The sequence below is a fragment of the Dendropsophus ebraccatus genome, chromosome 9 (genome assembly GCF_027789765.1).
Source record: "Dendropsophus ebraccatus isolate aDenEbr1 chromosome 9, aDenEbr1.pat, whole genome shotgun sequence".
In the NCBI taxonomy this organism is placed as follows: domain Eukaryota; kingdom Metazoa; phylum Chordata; class Amphibia; order Anura; family Hylidae; genus Dendropsophus; species Dendropsophus ebraccatus.
The window spans coordinates 119,441,722-119,460,536 of NC_091462.1; the positions used below are offsets into that span (position 1 = coordinate 119,441,722).

Below are 18,815 nucleotides of genomic sequence, written 5' to 3' on the forward strand. Positions count from 1 at the left end.
AGAGGAGGGATCAGCCCCTTTTTTAGTCAGTTCTGGAAGGGGTTTAACTATCAGGGAGAAATTTCGGATGAACTTTCTATAAAAGTTGGCAAAACCCAGAAATCTCTGTATTTCCTTCAGGGTAGTGGGTCTTGCCCACTGCACAACAGCTAAGACCTTTTTTGGGTCCATTTGTATAGAATCAGGGGTCAAGATGTAACCTAAAAATCCCACCTCTTGGACACCAAATAAACACTTAGAAAACTTTGCGCACAGAGAATTTTTGCGTAACCTAGATAATACTTCCCGCACATGTGTCTGATGTGAACTGAAATCAGGAGAGAAGATCAGAATATCATCAAGGTAAATAACAACATAACGTCCAAACAAATCATGAAAAATATCATTAACAAATCACTGGAAAACGGCAGAGCATTACTATGCCCAAATGGCATCACCAAGTATTCAAAATGGCCATCGGGGGTGTTGAAGGCCGTTTTCCATTCGTCACCCTCCCTAATCCGGATCAAATTATAGGCACCCCGAAGGTCGATCTTAGAAAACCAACGAGCACCTACCACTTGGTTCAGAAGATCCGGGATCAAGGGAAGTGGGTGCTGGTCTTTTATAGTGATTTTATTCAATTCCCTCTAATCAATACAGGGGCGCAGCCCTCCGTCCTTCTTTTCAACAAAGAAGAAGCCAGCACCCATAGGCGACACAGATGGGTGGATGTGACCCTTCCTCAAACTGTCCTGTATATACTGGCGCATCGACTCTCGTTCTGGGGAAGACAAGTTGAAAATCCGCCCTTTAGGAAACTTGGCCCCAGACACAAGATCGATGGCACAGTCATAAGGACGATGGGGAGGTAAGACGTCAGCGACAATTTCATCAAAAACATCTCTAAAATCTGAGATATACTCACTAATAATCACTAACTGAACACACCAATGGACTGACTTGGGTTAGGTGAGAAGCACAGGAACTGCCCCACTTGATCAGTTCTCTGGTTCTCCAATTGAAAACCGGGTCATGCAAACATAACCAAGGCAAACCAAGGATAATATCTGCGGCCAGCTTATCCATAACAAAAAATGATATGTCTTCATGGTGAAGACACCCAACCCTCATAGTCACTTCTGAGGTTTGGAATTTAACTTTTCCACCACTTAAGGGAGCAGAATCGGCACCAGCAACCAAAAAAGGAACACATAGAGGGAATAACTCTATAATAACGCATAAAGCTCAGGGCGGCACCTGAGTCAATCATAGCCTGACAAGGAAAAGACAAAGTATTGGAAAATAGTGATACAGGTAACAGGAACTTATCAATAATATTTGGAGGTACCTGTGTGCCTGAGTGACCCTCCTGACAATCACTCAGGCACTGGCGTTTCCCGGTTTCTGGCTTGGTCTTGTGGGGCAATCTCTGATGAAGTGTCCCGGTTTCCCACAGTAGAGGCACAAGGAGTTTGAAAGTCGGTGTTCTCTGCGGGTGGCTGCCGTGGTAGAGCCCAACACCATGGGTTCCTCAGCTGGTAAAGGCGGTGAGGAGACTACAGTGGGCTTAGGAGCAGTCATCATAGACCTAACCAACTGACTCTGGCGTGACATAACTGATGTCGCCCCCTGCTTTTCCCATTTCCTCTCCCTAAGACGTCCGTCAATTGGAACAGATAGGGCCATAAAATCACTAAGGGTGTCAGGTACCAGAGCATCCTTCACTGCCTCTGACAAACCCTGCCGGAAAAGCGTCTTTAAGGGAGCATCTGCCCAACCAATCAAAGCACTCCACTGTCTGAAATCGGTGCAATACTCCTTGGCCGTGCGACGACCCTGCTGTATAGATAGTAAATGTGACTCCACTAGGGCGACCTGGTTAGGGTCATCATACACCTGTCCTAGGGATTCAAAAAACGTCTCCACAGAGTTCCATTCAGGGGCCTTGGAGGGTAGGGACAAAGCCCAATCCTGAGGTGCCCCCTGTAAGAGAGACAACAACTGCTACCCTCTCTGCATCACCAGAGAAAGGATTAAACCTAAAATACAGGTTGCAGGATTCCCTAAATGACCGAAACCTGTCATGATTACCGCTAAAACGGTCAGGCAACAATATTTTAGGTTTGTGGGAGACTAGCTGGACTGGTGGAGATACCGAGACAGGTAGTACTAATGACTGGGGGGCAGTCAGAGTTAGAGAGTCAACCCAGTTGGATAGCTGAGATACCAAACCGGCTATCCCCTGGAGCTGGGTAGCTATCTCGTCCAGGCGGTCGGCAACCGATTTATCAGTACTCATGCCGAACCGTAAAGAGCAGCTTTGATATGGGCTTGCGATAATGTCAGGATAGGGACAGGGAGACACAAGGACAGGTGAGCCCTAAAGCTGGCACCCGCCCCACTGGCCCTACCTACTTGCCCCAGATGCCCTAGGTGGCAAACGGACAACTGGACGGCAGTCCCTGTACTGCTAGGGTGCAACACGAAACAAAACAAGACAGACACACACAACAAGAGCGAGGTCAGAATTCCGGGTCAGCAACAGTCTAGCGGCGAGGTACAAAAACGTGTCTAAGGGATAGTCAAAATACAAGCCAAAAGGTCGGGTAAACAGGAATATCTAAGTCAGGGAAAATGCGAGGTCAAGAAACACTAGGAGTGCTAGGCTCTATCGCAGGCAAGATACTGAGACAGGGGATTATACTTATGGGACCTGTAGTCCCAGCCCCCAAGGCGTGATTGGGGCTGAGGCTCCAGGTCCTGCCCAGATACTGACAGCTGACTAGGGAGTCAGCTTTCAGTCATTGATTAGTGAACTCACTACACCTATGCTGATCTGTCAGGGAGTGAATACTGGCCACTACTACAACCATGAATAGCAGAGCAGAGCAAAACCTGACATGCAGTCTGGCTGCTAAGGACGCCGAGCCAAACGCATAGCTCGAGTCCTAACAACTGGCTATAATAAAGGTGCAGAGATGAAGAGACAAATAAATACTCTGTTCTGGGACACTGCATACCTCCCCACTAATAATGAGCCGACCTCGGCAAATCACAAGTTTAGGTAAATGTGGATGAAGGAACATAAAGGACCAAGACAACAAGACAAGAGGAAGGAATGGGAGTGTGAGTGAATATGTAGGCGTGTGTTTCCCATGCTCAAGGCACAGGTGAGAAGAGAATCTATGAAGAGAAAGAAAACCCTAGTGGCAGGACTTCACCTAGGGATGCCTAACGTACTCTGGTTACAGGTAGTTAGCGCGTGGACCATCTGACATGGAAGTCAGGACTACTTAACTGCTGGCGGGTGACCCTCAAAATTCCAGTCAGTTTGGACGGTAGGTTTTGAATGAAATACGTTACCCTGGTGGGAGAGAACACGTGAAGACCTGTGTACTGCCTTGGGTGTCTGTGTGAAATGACTTGGACACCTAGAGGAGGAAAAGAAGAAAATAATAAAAGCAACCACTCATTCAGAGGCCTCCATACATACCAATCAATCATACAACACAAGTACTCCAGAGGCCAAACACACGAAAAGGTATCCAAGGTGCAGTATGTATAAACAAATGTTAGTGTTGAGTGTGACTGTGTAGCAACTACTGTGTGTTGGGACAAAACAGGGATGAACAAACAATGGAGACACAAGGAAGGGAAACATGAAGAACAAAACGCTGTGAGGTCCTGGAGAACACTGGCTCAAGGAATCTTTCCAGTGGAGAACACAATAATACAATATACGAAGGAAATATTATACCCTTTTGGGGAAATACACTCTTTGGAAAATATACTCTTTAGAAAATAGACTTTCTCTGAGGCTATAGATACATAAACTAACTGTTAGGGCCCCTGGGACAAAGACACACAAGACAAGTGTGCCCTATAGCTAAGATCCCCCACACTCTCCCTACCTATTTGCAGTGCAGGTCCTAAACAACCAGTCCGCAACTGGGCGACGATCCCTGCACTCAAATAAGTGTGAACACAGACAAGACACAGTACAGACGAACAAGGTACAATGACATAAGACAAAGCAAAGTACCACAGAGGGACAGGACCAAGAAGGCAGCAAGGAACAGGGGACCAAACGAACAGAGGACGAAAGCCAGAGATGCAACCAGGTAACGGTGAAGCCAAAGCCAGAACAGTGGAGCCAAAGCCAGAGATGAAGCAAGAAGAACTGAGGACTAAGGAGAACACTGAACCAAAAGACAAAGAAGGCAATAAACAAGCAAGGGATCAGGAAACCAAGAATACAGACAATATCACAAAGGCAGGATCTAGCAGAACAGACAAGAGCACAGAGTGGAGCGAGGGGCACAGGTATATGGGAACAGAAGTCCCGGACTCCAAGCTGATAGGTAGAATAGGAGAAACACACAAGAGAAAACCGAAAGCCAGAGGAGAAGAGACCTGTCAATCACAACACAGCAGACAAAATCAGTGAACAGACCACAGCAAGGAAAGTGCAGGGAGAACTAAGAAAACAAGGACTGTATTACAAAAGACATAAGCAAAGAACATAAGAAAACCAGGCACGGACCTAATGCCAAAAGCGCAGTCTTTGGCGCACAGGTCGAATCTTTGGAACAGAGTATAGCACTGATGCCTTTTCAGGCGCGATCATGACACTAACTTCTTACTCAGAGGAGAAGAAAAATATCTGACTTTGGCATGAAAATATACGCTGTGAGAAGATAAACTTTTTCACAAAGACAAAATGACTTTTCTGCTTACTCAGAAGAAAAAAAAATATATATATGACTCTGGTATGAAAATAACCTTTTGACTACTGTAGTGCAATAATAAACTTCTGACAATCACATAATCATGAAAGTGCTTTAGGAAGAACTGGGTAAGTGTCTCTGTGTGGTAGAGTCTCTTTCTAGCAATGTAGACCATCGTCCATATGAAAGGCTCTGGGACAGGCACTGAAGAACTTTGAACAACTGAGTGTCCTTTCAGCACATAGCTGGGTGATGAACAGGGAAGCTTGGTCAGGAGGACCAGGTACGAACCTTAAACGTTGCAGATAACTTGTCCAAAGCTAAAACAGAACAGTCATATGAACAGTCAAGGGGTTTGTTCTCTATAGCAAACTGGTGGTGTTCCTCGAGTTGAGCGCTCAGACCGTCTCAGCGTAAGGACATTTTCATCAGCAGCTTGCTCTGGCACAGGTTGGTGATCAGCCACGGCAGCTGGTTGAGGAGGAGGAGCTGTCGGATGTGGAACTGTAGGATGAGGGATGACTGGGACGCTCATGGGAATCCCCTGATAGCCAATGTGTATGAGGAACGGCTCAGTTCGGAACATATCCTCGAGAGAGGGCGGTTTAGATGGAGCCTCTGGGGCAGGCAGAGGTGCCTGAACAGGTTCCGGATAAGGTGCTAGGAGGCCCTTCAGATCCTCTCTCGTGCAGCGTTTTATCCTGTTTCGATGCACAGTTTGGGGGGCTAGGCCCGGCTTTTTGACCTTGTATACATCAGTCTCTGGATAAGGAATTGAGGAGATAGGGTTCAGTTTCCCAAAGACTCTCCAGTTTATGAGAACGGTGATACTTCTTAAGCCAAACTTTATCCCCCACTGTTAGTGGTGCGGCATTCGCCCTCTGGTTGTAGGCATCCTCCTGGCGCTGGTGGGCTTCTCCCATTTTTTTATCAACAATCTGTCGGGCATCCTGAATCCTCCTCTGATGCTCCTGGACCCAGTCAGTGTCAGGCAGAGGGTTAAGAGTGTCAGGAACTTGAACTCCTAGGGCGCAGTCTTGAGGAAGCTGACCTTGGAGCCCAAACATCAAATAGAAAGGGGAGTAGCCGGTAGAGCAATGAATGGTGTTATTGTAGATTTCCCCCAGCTCATCCAACAGGTGAGGCCATTCGACCCGTTTTGCCACTGAAGTTGTCCTTAGCATATTGATGAAAACCTGGTTGATCTTTTCGCAGAGGCCATTTCCTTGGGGGTGATAGGCCATGGTACGCAGCTTCTTACACTCATGGTGAGTGCACAGTTCATGGAAAAGTTGAGACTCGAAGGCCGGACCGCGGTCTGTCAGTAGGGACTCTGGGCAGCCATAGTGTTTCACGTATTCCTTGTAGAAGGTAATGGCTGTAGTCCTAGCGGTCAGGTCCCTGACAGGCACTACGACTATCCACTTGGAGTAGTGGTCAACCATGGTGAGGGTGTAAGCAGAGTCCAGCAGAGCTTCATAGTCGGCATTGTCTAGGGCTGGGCGAACCTGGCACCAGATGAGGGCCTCACTATTAGCTGGGATTGTAATCGGACAGGTGTCCCTAGTGCGGACACTGCAGATTTCTCCCCGATGATTGACAAACTTCTGCTGAGCGGTGATGGTCTTCTGGACAGCTTGCCTGTAGTGGGGAGAGGCATGAGACAAAGAGGCATGCAAGGCATCTAACAGTTCAGCAAAGATATGACAAATGACATTGACAGTACTGACTGACATGACATGACAGTAACACCACTATCTCCCTGAACCTCAGTGACAATGACACCTTGGCGGGGTAACTCGCGGTTACCAATGCAGATAGTAGGCTCCCAGTAGCCTAGTTGTGAGATGGGTCGGCCATCGCTAGCAATTAACTTAAGTCTGTACTTATGAACCGGCCTAATACTCTCAGGTCCCAATGTTCCTCGAAAATCCGTCTGGGAATAGTAGTGACCTGGGAACCCGTGTCCACAAGGGCTTCAAGGGGCACATTGTCTATCCAGAGAGTTATATGCGGGCATTGCAAAAGGAACCTTGAGAACCATTGGGATTCCTGCTGGCCTGGGGTTCTACCTCCTGAGTGTTGGCCCTCAGACCCAGGGGTAGCCCGTTTAACTGAAAACACTGGGAACGGTGATGTCCATGTTGCCTACAATGGCCACAGTAGGGTCGTTCACGGGTCATAAGTCTTTGGGGCGGAGTCCTGTCAGGACTTGGGCGCTCAGGGCGAAAGTCTAGGGACAGGGCCTGGCTGATAGATGACTCGCAGAACGATGTGGGGGAGGCCCCTTTCAGTTTCTTGATGGCTAGGCAGAGGGAACCAACCACTTGGATGAGGAGATCAGGAGTAACTTGAGGGCTAGCAAACGTGGGAATCTGTGAAGCTTGAATAGCCTGGACAGGTGGAGCCGCAGGTGAGGCTGGAGGAGTAGGTGCCACCCCAGAAGCCAGGTCTGAGTGACTTGGGGCTGGAATACAGCCAGCACAGGGACTGTCAGTCCCCACCACCCGTAGGGCCAGGGTCTTAAAGTCCAGGAAAGACATGTTGGGGTTTTGGGAGGCTAAGATGCGTAGTTGGCTTTGGATGAGCCTGGAGTCCACTCCTTCTATAAAGCGATCAGTAATTATGCCTTCAGCGGCTGATGGGTCTATGGTGTTGACTTGTCGTAGGGCCCGGTAGGCAGATTGGAGTGCAAGTGCATAGTCTCTGAGAGTCTCACCTGGCTTCTGGCGTCGATCGTAGAACTTGAGGCGGACCTCTGTGGGTGACTGTACCTTAAATTCCCTGCTCAGGCGGTCAAGGATTTGCTGCACGTCAGACTCTCAGTAGCCATGACCGTACCTCCTCGGCGGCGGGGCCTTCGAGTTGTCCTAGCAGCAACTGCACCTGCTGAGTGGGAGAGAGTGAGACAAGTTCAAGAGTGCGTGCAATCTTTTCTCTGAAGGCAGCTAGAGTGTGGGGTTCCCCTTTATAGCTCGGGAGGTTGAAAGGCCCGATAAAGAATGGCACTGCGGCAGTAATCATGGGTGCAGGACCAGCAGCAGGGACCCTTGCTGCTTGAGCGAGGAGATCAGCAGACGATGCGGGCGGGCTGCCCGAGTCATCAGAGTCACTACTGTGAGCTGTGGACATGGTGGTAGAATCAAGGGTACTGTGCCTTTAAGAGGTATACTTGCTGCTGAGGTGCCGGGGCTGCAGGCTGAATCCAGAGGACAGGAGCGCAGCGGTCGTAGGCGGGCCAGTGAGCAGCGGTGATGAGAGGGAGAGAGCAGTGGATCCGATGGGCACAGCTATGTGGATGGCCGGAGTTGCGGTGATGGCGGAAGTCAGGCTCTAGTGGTTGTTGCTACAAGTGGTAACTTGTAGCAACAGTCTCTCCTGATGCAACCGGGTATAAGGCAGACTTGAATAAGGCAGGGTAATGGGTGATGCTGCAATAGGCTGTGATGATGGGGTCAGGATAAGAGACCAGTACAGGACCCACTATAGGAGAGGGAATGATATGGGGTCAGGATTAGGGACCAGTACAGGACCCACTATAGGAGAGGGAATGATATGGGGTCAGGATTAGGGACCAGTACAGGACCCACTATAGGAGAGGGGATGATATGGGGTCAGGATTAGGGGAGACCAGTACAAGACCCACTATAGGAGAGGGAATGATATGGGGTCAGGATTAGGGGAGACCAGTACAGGACCCACTATAGGAGAGGGAATGATATGGGGTCAGGATTAGGGGAGACCAGTACAGGACCCACTATAGGAGAGGGAATAATATGGGGTCAGGATTAGGGGAGACCAGTACAGGACCCACTATAGGAGAGGGAATGATATGGGGTCAGGATTAGGGACCAGTACAGGACCCACTATAGGAGAGGGAATGATATGGGGTCAGGATAAGAGACCAGTACAGGACCCACTATAGGAGAGGGAATGATATGGGGTCAGGATTAGGGGAGACCAGTACAGGACCCACTATAGGAGAGGGAATGATATGGGGTCAGGATTAGGGGAGACCAGTACAGGACCCACTATAGGAGAGGGAATGATATGGGGTCAGGATTAGGGACCAGTACAGGACCCACTATAGGAGAGGGAATGATATGGGGTCAGGATTAGGGGAGACCAGTACAGGACCCACTATAGGAGAGGGAATGATATGGGGTCAGGATTAGGGGAGACCAGTACAGGACCCACTATAGGAGAGGGAATGATATGGGGTCAGGATTAGGGAAAACCAGTACAGGACCCACTATAGGAGAGGGAATGATATGGGGTCAGGATTAGGGGAGACCAGTACAGGACCCACTATAGGAGAGGGAATGATATGGGGTCAGGATTAGGGACCAGTACAGGACCCACTATAGGAGAGGGAATGATATGGGGTCAGGATTAGGGGAGACCAGTACAGGACCCACTATAGGAGAGGGAATGATATGGGGTCAGGATTAGGGGAGACCAGTACAGGACCCACTATAGGAGAGGGAATGATATGGGGTCAGGATTAGGGGAGACCAGTACAGGACCCACTATAGGAGAGGGAATGATATGGGGTCAGGATTAGGGACCAGTACAGGACCCACTATAGGAGAGGGGATGATATGGGGTCAGGATTAGGGGAGACCAGTACAGGACCCACTATAGGAGAGGGAATGATATGGGGTCAGGATTAGGGGAGACCAGTACAGGACCCACTATAGGAGAGGGGATGATATGGGGTCAGGATTAGGGACCAGTACAGGACCCACTATAGGAGAGGGAATGATATGGGGTCAGGATAAGAGACCAGTACAGGACCCACTATAGGAGAGGGGATGATATGGGGTCAGGATTAGGGGAAACCAGTACAGGACCCACTATAGGAGAGGGAATGATATGGGGTCAGGATTAGGGGAGACCAGTACAGGACCCACTATAGGAGAGGGAATGATATGGGGTCAGGATTAGGGGAGACCAGTACAGGACCCACTATAGGAGAGGGAATGATATGGGGTCAGGATTAGGGACCAGTACAGGACCCACTATAGGAGAGGGAATGATATGGGGTCAGGGTGTATACCTCAGCAGTGTGAGGTAATGGGGTCTTTATCCCAGAATGCATCACTGCTACTGAGGAGGGACGGTAACAGCAGAGGGACACTAGATGGCGCCTGTCCAGTAGACAGCAGATGCTGGAGACATGGCGATATCCGTGTGAGGACTCCTTCTCCTTCTCTTCCAGGTGGGACCTCGGCCTCGGCGCAGTACTCCCTGCAGTTGGACGCCGGACGCACCCAGTCTCGTGCCGTCTTTTCTATCAATCAAAAACCCAACACTCGTCTGATAGATTCATCTCTGGAGCTCAAGAAGAATAAAGAGTGCAACAGCTACGATATCATCCTGCCTGTTAGTGTCATTGGGACATGTATGAGGGCGATGTATGAGGATAGTGTATGAGGGCAGTGTATGAGGATAGTGTATGAGGGCGGTGTATGAGGATAGTGTATGAGGGCGGTGTATGAGGATAGTGTATGAGGGCAGTGTATGAGGATAGTGTATGAGGATAGTGTATGAGGGCGGTGTATGAGGGCAGTGTATGAGGATAGTGTATGAGGGCGGTGTATGAGGATAGTGTATAAGGGCGGTGTATGAGGATAGTGTATAAGGGCGGTGTATGAGGATAGTGTATGAGGATAGTGTATGAGGGCGGTGTATGAGGATAGTGTATGAGGGCGGTGTATGAGGGCGGTGTATGAGGATAGTGTATGAGGGCGGTGTATGAGGATAGTGTATGAGGGCGGTGTATGAGGATAGTGTATGAGGATAGTGTATGAGGGCGGTGTATGAGGATAGTGTATAAGGGCGGTGTATGAGGATAGTGTATGAGGATAGTGTATGAGGGTGATGTATGAGGATAGTGTATAAGGGCGGTGTATGAGGATAGTGTATGAGGATAGTGTATAAGGGCGGTGTATGAGGATAGTGTATGAGGATAGTGTATGAGGGCGATGTATGAGGATAGTGTATGAGGGCGATGTATGAGGATAGCGTATGAGGGCGGTGTATGAGGATAGTGTATGAGGGCGGTGTATGAGGATAGTGTATGAGGGCGGTGTATAAGGGCGGTGTATGAGGATAGTGTATGAGGGCGGTGTATGAGGATAGTGTATGAGGGCGGTGTATGAGGATAGTGTATGAGGGCGGTGTATAAGGGCGGTGTATGAGGATAGTGTATGAGGGCGGTGTATGAGGATAGTGTATGAGGGCGGTGTATAAGGGCGGTGTATGAGGATAGTGTATGAGGGAGGTGTATGAGGATAGTGTATGAGGGCGGTGTATGAGGATAGTGTATGAGGATAGTGTATGAGGGTGGTGTATGAGGATAGTGTATGAGGGCGGTGTATGAGGATAGTGTATGAGGGCGGTGTATGAGGATAGTGTATGAGGGCGGTGTATGAGGACAGTGTGTGAGGGCGGTGTATGAGGATAGTGTATGAGGGCGGTGTATGAGGATAGTGTATGAGGGCGGTGTATAAGGGCGGTGTATGAGGATAGTGTATGAGGATAGTGTATGAGGGCGGTGTATGAGGATAGTGTATGAGGATAGTGTATGAGGGCGGTGTATGAGGATAGTGTATGAGGGCGGTGTATAAGGGCGGTGTATGAGGATAGTGTATGAGGGAGGTGTATGAGGATAGTGTATGAGGGCGGTGTATGAGGATAGTGTATGAGGATAGTGTATGAGGGTGGTGTATGAGGATAGTGTATGAGGGCGGTGTATGAGGATAGTGTATGAGGGCGGTGTATGAGGATAGTGTATGAGGGCGGTGTATAAGGGCGGTGTAAGAGGATAGTGTATGAGGGCGGTGTATGAGGATAGTGTATGAGGGCGGTGTATGAGGATAGTGTATGAGGGCGGTGTGTGAGGATAGTGTATGAGGATAGTGTATGAGGGCAGTGTATGAGGGCAGTGTATGAGGATAGTGTGTGAGGGCGGTGTGTGAGGGCGTTGTGTGAGGATAGTGTGTGAGGGCGGTGTGTGAGGATAGTGTGTGAGGACAGTGTATGAGGGAGGTGTATGAGGGCGGTGTATGAGGGCGGTGTATGAGGATAGTGTATGAGGGTGGTGTATAAGGGCGGTGTATGAGGATAGTGTATGAAGGCGGTGTATGAGGATAGTGTATGAGGGCGGTGTATGAGGATAGTGTATGAGGGCGGTGTGTGAGGATAGTGTATGAGGATAGTGTATGAGGATAGTGTATGAGGGCGGTGTATGAGGGCAGTGTATGAGGGCAGTGTATGAGGGCAGTGTATGAGGGCAGTGTATGAGGATAGTGTATGAGGGCGGTGTATGAGGATAGTGTATGAGGATAGTGTATGAGGGCAGTGTATGAGGGCGGTGTATGAGGATAGTGTATAAGGGCAGTGTATGAGGATAGTGTATGAGGATAGTGTATGAGGCAGTGTATGAGGATAGTGTATGAGGATAGTGTATGAGGGCTGTGTATGAGGGCAGTGTATGAGGATAGTGTATGAAGGCGGTGTATAAGGGCAGTGTATGAGGGCAGTGTATGAGGATAGTGTATGAGGGCAGTGTATGAGGGCAGTGTATGAGGATAGTGTATGAGGATAGTGTATGAGGGCGGTGTATGAGGGCAGTGTATGAGGATAGTGTATGAGGATAGTGTATGAGGGCGGTGTATGAGGGCAGTGTATGAGGATAGTGTATGAGTATAGTGTATAAGGGCAGTGTATGAGGTGTAGACATGTCAATGGTAAAGTGTTCGAGGGGGTGTACATCTCACCTAGGCTGATACATAACGTGAGATGGTAAGTCCGGAAGAGGTAGGTTGCTCAGCAGTGATATGCTGCTGAGTCCTTATTTAATTTTCCGGGCCTGGATTTACTGGAATGGCGGATAGGTTGATAGTGGGATCTGCCATTCCCTCCCCCTCGATCCAGTGTGGGTTTTGGGATCAGGTGAGCTCTGATCCTAATCAGCCTGAGGATGCCTTCACACCTACCGTATCGCAGGACAAAATCCGCTGCGGATCCGCAGCAGATTTAACTTAATGAATGAACACAGCATTAAGTACGCACTGTCAAATCCGCTGCGGATCCGCAGCGGATTTTCTGCTGTGATACGGTAGGTGTGAAGGCATCCTGAGAAGGCAAAAGGTGTGCTCAGTGTGCAGGGGAGGCTCTCAGCCTGTGTGGTGGGAGCTGGGAATACAGCCGCTGCTGAAGCCTATTCACACCCAGCGATGGTGCTTATCCTAGTGTCAGACAGGTGACCTGCATGTTTAGTAAGTGCTCAGACGGGCAAGACCTTTTTGTTTGTTTTGTTTTTAAAAGCGCGGTGTTGCTGTATTTCTGTTTGCTGGACGGTTTATGATACAAATAAACGCAAAGCTCCTGTTTTATAAAGCCAAGTCTGTTGTGAACTGTGTCCAAACACACCATCCCCCGGGAAGATCCCTACAGAGGATAGTGTATGAGGGCGGTGTATAAGGATAGTGTATGAGGGCGGTGTATGAGGACAGTGTATGAGGGCGGTGTATGAGGATAGTGTATGAGGATAGTGTATGAGGATAGTGTATGAGGATGGTGTATGAGGATAGTGTATGAGGGCGGTGTATGAGGATAGTGTATGAGGGCGGTGTATGAGGATAGTGTATGAGGGCGGTGTATGAGGATAGTGTATGAGGGCGGTGTATGAGGATAGTGTATGAGGGCGGTGTATGAGGATAGTGTATGAGGGTGGTGTATGAGGACAGTGTATGAGGGTGGTGTATGAGGGCGGTGTATGAGGGCGGTGTATGAGGATAGTGTATGAGGGCGGTGTATGAGGATAGTGTATGAGGGCGGTGTATGAGGATAGTGTATGAGGATAGTGTATGAGGGTGGTGTATGAGGGCGGTGTATGAGGGCGGTGTATGAGGATAGTGTATGAGGGCGGTGTATGAGGATAGTGTATGAGGGCGGTGTATGAGGATAGTGTAAGAGGATAGTGTATGAGGGCGGTGTATGAGGATAGTGTATGAGGATAGTGTATGAGGGCGGTGTATGAGGATAGTGTATGAGGGCGGTGTATGAGGATAGTGTATGAGGGCCGTGTATGAGGATAGTGTATGAGGGCGGTGTATGAGGGCGGTGTATGAGGATAGTGTATGAGGGCGGTGTATGAGGGCGGTGTATGAGGGCAGTGTATGAGGATAGTGTATGAGGGCGGTGTATGAGGCTTATCTGGAGATGATCTGCTACTATAATGCTATAGGTTTTCTCATCGGTTTTCTCCTCTTCCCTCCTCAGGAGTGTGTGGAGGACACTGTAGTCCCTCTCAGCATCAGTCTCAATTTTTTACTAACTGGAAATCCTATTCTAAGTGAGGACTCCATAACCAGTTACAAAGGAGAGGTATGATGTCTGGTCGAGATAGGTAGTGCTGTATGATGGTGGTGACACTCAGGAAGGAAAGGTGGAGCTGTATGATGGTGGTGACACTCGGGAGGGATAGGTGGAGCTGTATGATGGTGGTGACACTCGGGAGGGATAGGTGGTGCGGTATGATGGTGGTGACACTCGGAAGGGATAGGGGGTGCTGTATGATGGTGGTGACACTCGGGAGGGATAGGGGGTGCTGTATGATGGTGGTGACACTCGGAAGGGATAGGTGGAGCTGTATGATGGTGGTGACACTCAGGAGGGATAGGTGGTGCTGTATGATGGTGGTGACACTCGGGAGGGATAGGTGGTGCTGTATGATGGTGGTGACACTCGGGAGGGATAGGTGGTGCTGTATGATGGTGGTGACACTCGGGAGGGATAGGTGGTGCTGTATGATGGTGGTGACACTCGGGAGGGATAGGTGGTGCTGTATGATGGTGGTGACACTCGGGAGGGATAGGTGGTGCTGTATGATGGTGGTGACACTCGGGAGGGATAGGTGGTGCTGTATGATGGTGGTGACACTCGGGAGGGATAGGTGGTGCTGTATGATGGAGGTCACATGGTTTGGGATCAGATTTCTCTGTGTTTCCCTCTGTAGATCCCGTTTGAGAGGAACTGTGGTGGACGGGTGAAGTGTGTGGACAATCTGCGGATGAGTCTCTCCTTCAGCGGGTAAGAGGGCGGCGCTGACTCCCCTGCTCATCACCTGTCATAGAGGGTGATGATCTGTCTGACGTCCGTGAATTGTTCAGGAAGAATCGGCGCCATATTTATTCCCTTGCCATACACTTCAATGGGTGGATTCCATCTCCAAAGCCACATCTGTAGTCCTAGCCAAAGCTACGGATCCTGCGTCCCTAATACGTACAGGTGAATGTATGACGCCATAGAAGTGAATGGCTCTGCACACTGTACCGCCACCTACCCACCCCTCTACACTGTACCCCCTCTTACCTGCCCCTCCACACTGTACTATCCCCTACCCGCCCCTCCACACTGTACTACCCCCTACCCACCCCCCACTGTACTACCCCCTACCCACCCCCCACACTGTACCACCCCCTACCCGCCCCCCCACACTGTACCACCCCCTACCCACCCCCCACACTGTACCACCCCCTACCCGCCTCTTCACACTGTACCATCCCCTACCCGCCCCCCACACTGTACTCCCTCTTACCCGCCTCTCCACACTACCATCTCCCACCCTCCCCTCCACAGTGTACCCCCTCTTACCCGCCCCCACACTGTACTGCCCCCTACCCGCCTCTCCACACTGTACCGTCTCCTATCCACCCCTTCACACTGTACTGACCCCTACCCATCCCTATACACTGTACCACCTCCTACCCGCCCCTCCACACTGTACCACCTCCTACCCGCCCCTCCACACTGTACCACCTCCTACCCGCCCCTTCACACTGTACCATCCCCTACCCGCCCCCCACACTGTACTGCCCCCTACCCGCCCCCCACACTGTACCATCTCCTACCCTCCCCTCCAGACTGTACTGCCCCCTATCCGCCCCCCACATTGTACCATCTCCTACCCGCCCCTCCACACTGTATTGCCCCCTACCCGCCCCTCCACACTGTGTACACAGGAGTGGCGGTAAGGTGAGACTCTCAATCTTTACAGCATATTGTCCTCCAGTATTAGTGAGATTACACAAGGCACCCTCTCTCTGTCCTATCCTACCTACATGGTGACAGTCTCTGGTCTCTCTCGGTCCTATCCTACCTACATGGTGACAGTCTCTGGTCTCTCTCTGTCCTATTCTACCTACATGGTGACAGTCTCTGGTCTCTCTCTGTCCTATCCTCACTACATGGTGACAGTCTCTGGTCTCTCTCTGTCCTATCCTCACTACATGGTGACAGTCTCTGGTCTCTCTTGCAGTCTCCAGCAGCTGGTGGTCGGATCATCTCTGGACGTGAATCTAACAGTATCCGTGACCAATACCGGGGATGAATCCTCCAACACTCGTGTCCTCATTCCCTTCCCCCCAGACCTCTCTTATCGTAGAGTGTCTCTTATAGAGGTATGTCAGTCTCTTATCGCAGAGTGTCTCTTATAGAGGTGCGATGCCCTGGCCCCTAGGGGCCACTCCGCAGTGTAGATGGTGCTAACAGGCAGGAACCGGTGCAGCTGTAGGGTATAAGGTTGTCACGGTGTAGGCACGAGGGTGATACAACTGGAAACCGGGCTCCTGACCATGCGGGAATACTGGGCATGCGATTCTTCGTTGTCCTTAGTCAGGGCACCAATGATCACACCAATGCCAAGGTTCAGAAACAACGGTAGTTGTATATTTATTATAACGGTGGTAACTAGTAGTAACAGTCTCTCCAGATGCAACCGGGTATAAGGCAGACTTGGATAAAGCAGAGTAATGGGTGATGCTGCAATAGGCTGTGAGATTAGCGTGCTGAATGATGGGAGTTGTAGTGATACTGAAGTTGAGATGCTGGGTGGAATGAGACTTGAATTGAATACTTGCTGTTGATGATTTGAGGAGATGATGATGAGAGGAACTGAAGAATGACTGAAGAATCGACACCCAGATGAGAATCTTGAGACTTGAGACAGGAACACAGCCAGTGGACTGGAGCAGCAGAGCACACGCAGGCCTCTCTCTTAGCAGGGAGAGAGGACAGACACACAACCTATCCCCTCTGGGGTAGGAGATAGACTGAGGTAGCACAGGAAGTCACATGGTAACCCCAGCCAAAGCTCGATGACCATTGGAGTTACCATGGAAGCAGGGGCAGTCACGTGACATCCAGCCATTGCATCATCACACCATTAGGCATATACAGTGAAATATACATGAGAAGTACCATACTTGAACACTGGGGGGCGACATAATACCATTTGGCACTGATACCTGAATATACATACAATAAATGAATGGAATAGCAGATCTGAATACTGCAGGGGGTGACACAATACATGCAGTTTGCAGTGAACCATAGCTTTCCAGAACATAGCTGGTCATAGTAAAAGTGTGAGGATAAGAGGACCTGTTCTGGGACACTGCATACCTCCCTAGTAGAAATGAGCTCACCTCGGCTGAACCACAAGCTGAGGTAGATGTGGCCGAATGAACATAGAGGACCAGGACAACAAGACAAGAGGAAGGAATGTTAGTCTAAGTGAGTAGGTAGATGTGTGTTTCCCACGCTCAAGGCACAGGTGACAAGAGAAATAAAAACCCTAGTGGCAGGACTTCACCTAGGGGTGCCTAATGTACTCTGGTTACAGGTAGTTAGTGCGTGAACCATCTGACATGTAAGTCAGGACAACTTAACTGCTGGCGGGGGACCCTCAATATTCCAGCAAGTTAGACAGTAGGTTTCCAATGAAATACGTTACCCCACTGGAAAAAGAGAACTGTGAAGAGTTGTGTACTGCCTTGGGTGTCTGTGTCAAGTGACTTGGACACCTGAAAGAGAAAAGAACAAAATAATAAACGCAAACATACATGGGGGCCCCTTACATACCGGTCAATCATACACCACAATTACTCAATAGGCCAAACACACAAAAAGGTATCCAAGGTGCAATATGTATGGACAAGTGTGAAGGTTAAGTATGACTATGTGTAACAAGTACTGTGTTGGGACCAGACAGAGGTGAACAGACACTGGAAACAAAAGGAAGGGAAATACAAAAGGCAACAAACACTGCGAGGTCCTGAGGAGAATTGGCTCAATAATCTGGAGAAATCTGGTGAAAAACTGGCTCGACTACTCTTTCCAGTTACAAATATAGTGGATACAATAATACTATGCATGGAGAAAATAGAAGATCCTTCTGAAAAATACACGCTTTAGAAAATAGACTTTCTCTGAGGCTATAGATATATACTGACTTCTTTACTCAGAGGAGGAGGAAAATATCTGACTCTGATACGAGAATATACTCTGTGAGAAGATAGACTTTTTCAAGAGACACACTTTACTCTGAGACTATCTAAATGACCTTTCTGCTTACTCAGAGGAAGGAAATATATATAAGACTCTGATATGAAAATAGACTTTTACCTACTGAAGTGCAATACTGAAATACAATAATAAACCTCTGACAATCACATAATCATGAAAGGTGCTTTAGGAAGAACTGGATAAGTGTCTCTGTTTGGTAGAGTCTCTTTAGGCAACATAGAACATCGTCCATGTAAAGGCTCTGGGATCAGCACATAGCTGGTTAGTACAGGGAGCTTGGTCAGGAGGACCAGGTGCGAACCCTAAACGTTGCAAACTTCACAAAGCAAACAAAACTGAAAAGGAAAACCGTTTAAGCCTCATGGGCTCAGTTCCAACCTGGAGCCTAATAGGAGGCAGAGAGGCCCCCAGCAGTTTTCTTCTGCTTCTGCCACGGGTAGCGGAAGCCCTGGAGCAGAAGTATCGCTAGAGGTAGTAGTGACCACGATACTAGGGGTGACCGTGGAGATGGGGGAAATAATGGGAGCCGTGGAGGTGGCTTCAGTAGTAGTGAAATCCGCAGCTCTGGAAGTAGCCTTTAGAGAGCCTAGGGGCTTGAAGTCTTGCCAGTCCTCATCCCAATCCTCCGAAGGAGTTGGCAGAAAGGGCCTCTGTACAGCCTTCTTAGGCCTGGTAACAGCATCCGCCCAGGGACCTTTCGGGGACCCCACAAGAGTATACTGTACAATC

At 49.4% G+C, this 18,815-nt stretch overlaps 1 protein-coding gene across 2 annotated transcripts in view; it reads left to right on the forward strand.

Moving 5' to 3' along the window:
• The window catches only part of LOC138801673 (integrin alpha-X-like), a 125,182-nt gene that overhangs the window by 95,005 nt on the left and 11,362 nt on the right, over positions 1 to 18,815 (forward strand). For both annotated transcript variants that reach the window (XM_069984729.1, XM_069984728.1), the window contains exons 17-20: positions 9,931 to 10,094; positions 14,001 to 14,105; positions 14,737 to 14,810; positions 16,039 to 16,180. In XM_069984729.1, coding sequence (XP_069840830.1) covers positions 9,931 to 10,094; positions 14,001 to 14,105; positions 14,737 to 14,810; positions 16,039 to 16,180 — 485 coding nt within the window. The remainder of the gene's footprint in view (positions 1 to 9,930; positions 10,095 to 14,000; positions 14,106 to 14,736; positions 14,811 to 16,038; positions 16,181 to 18,815) is intronic.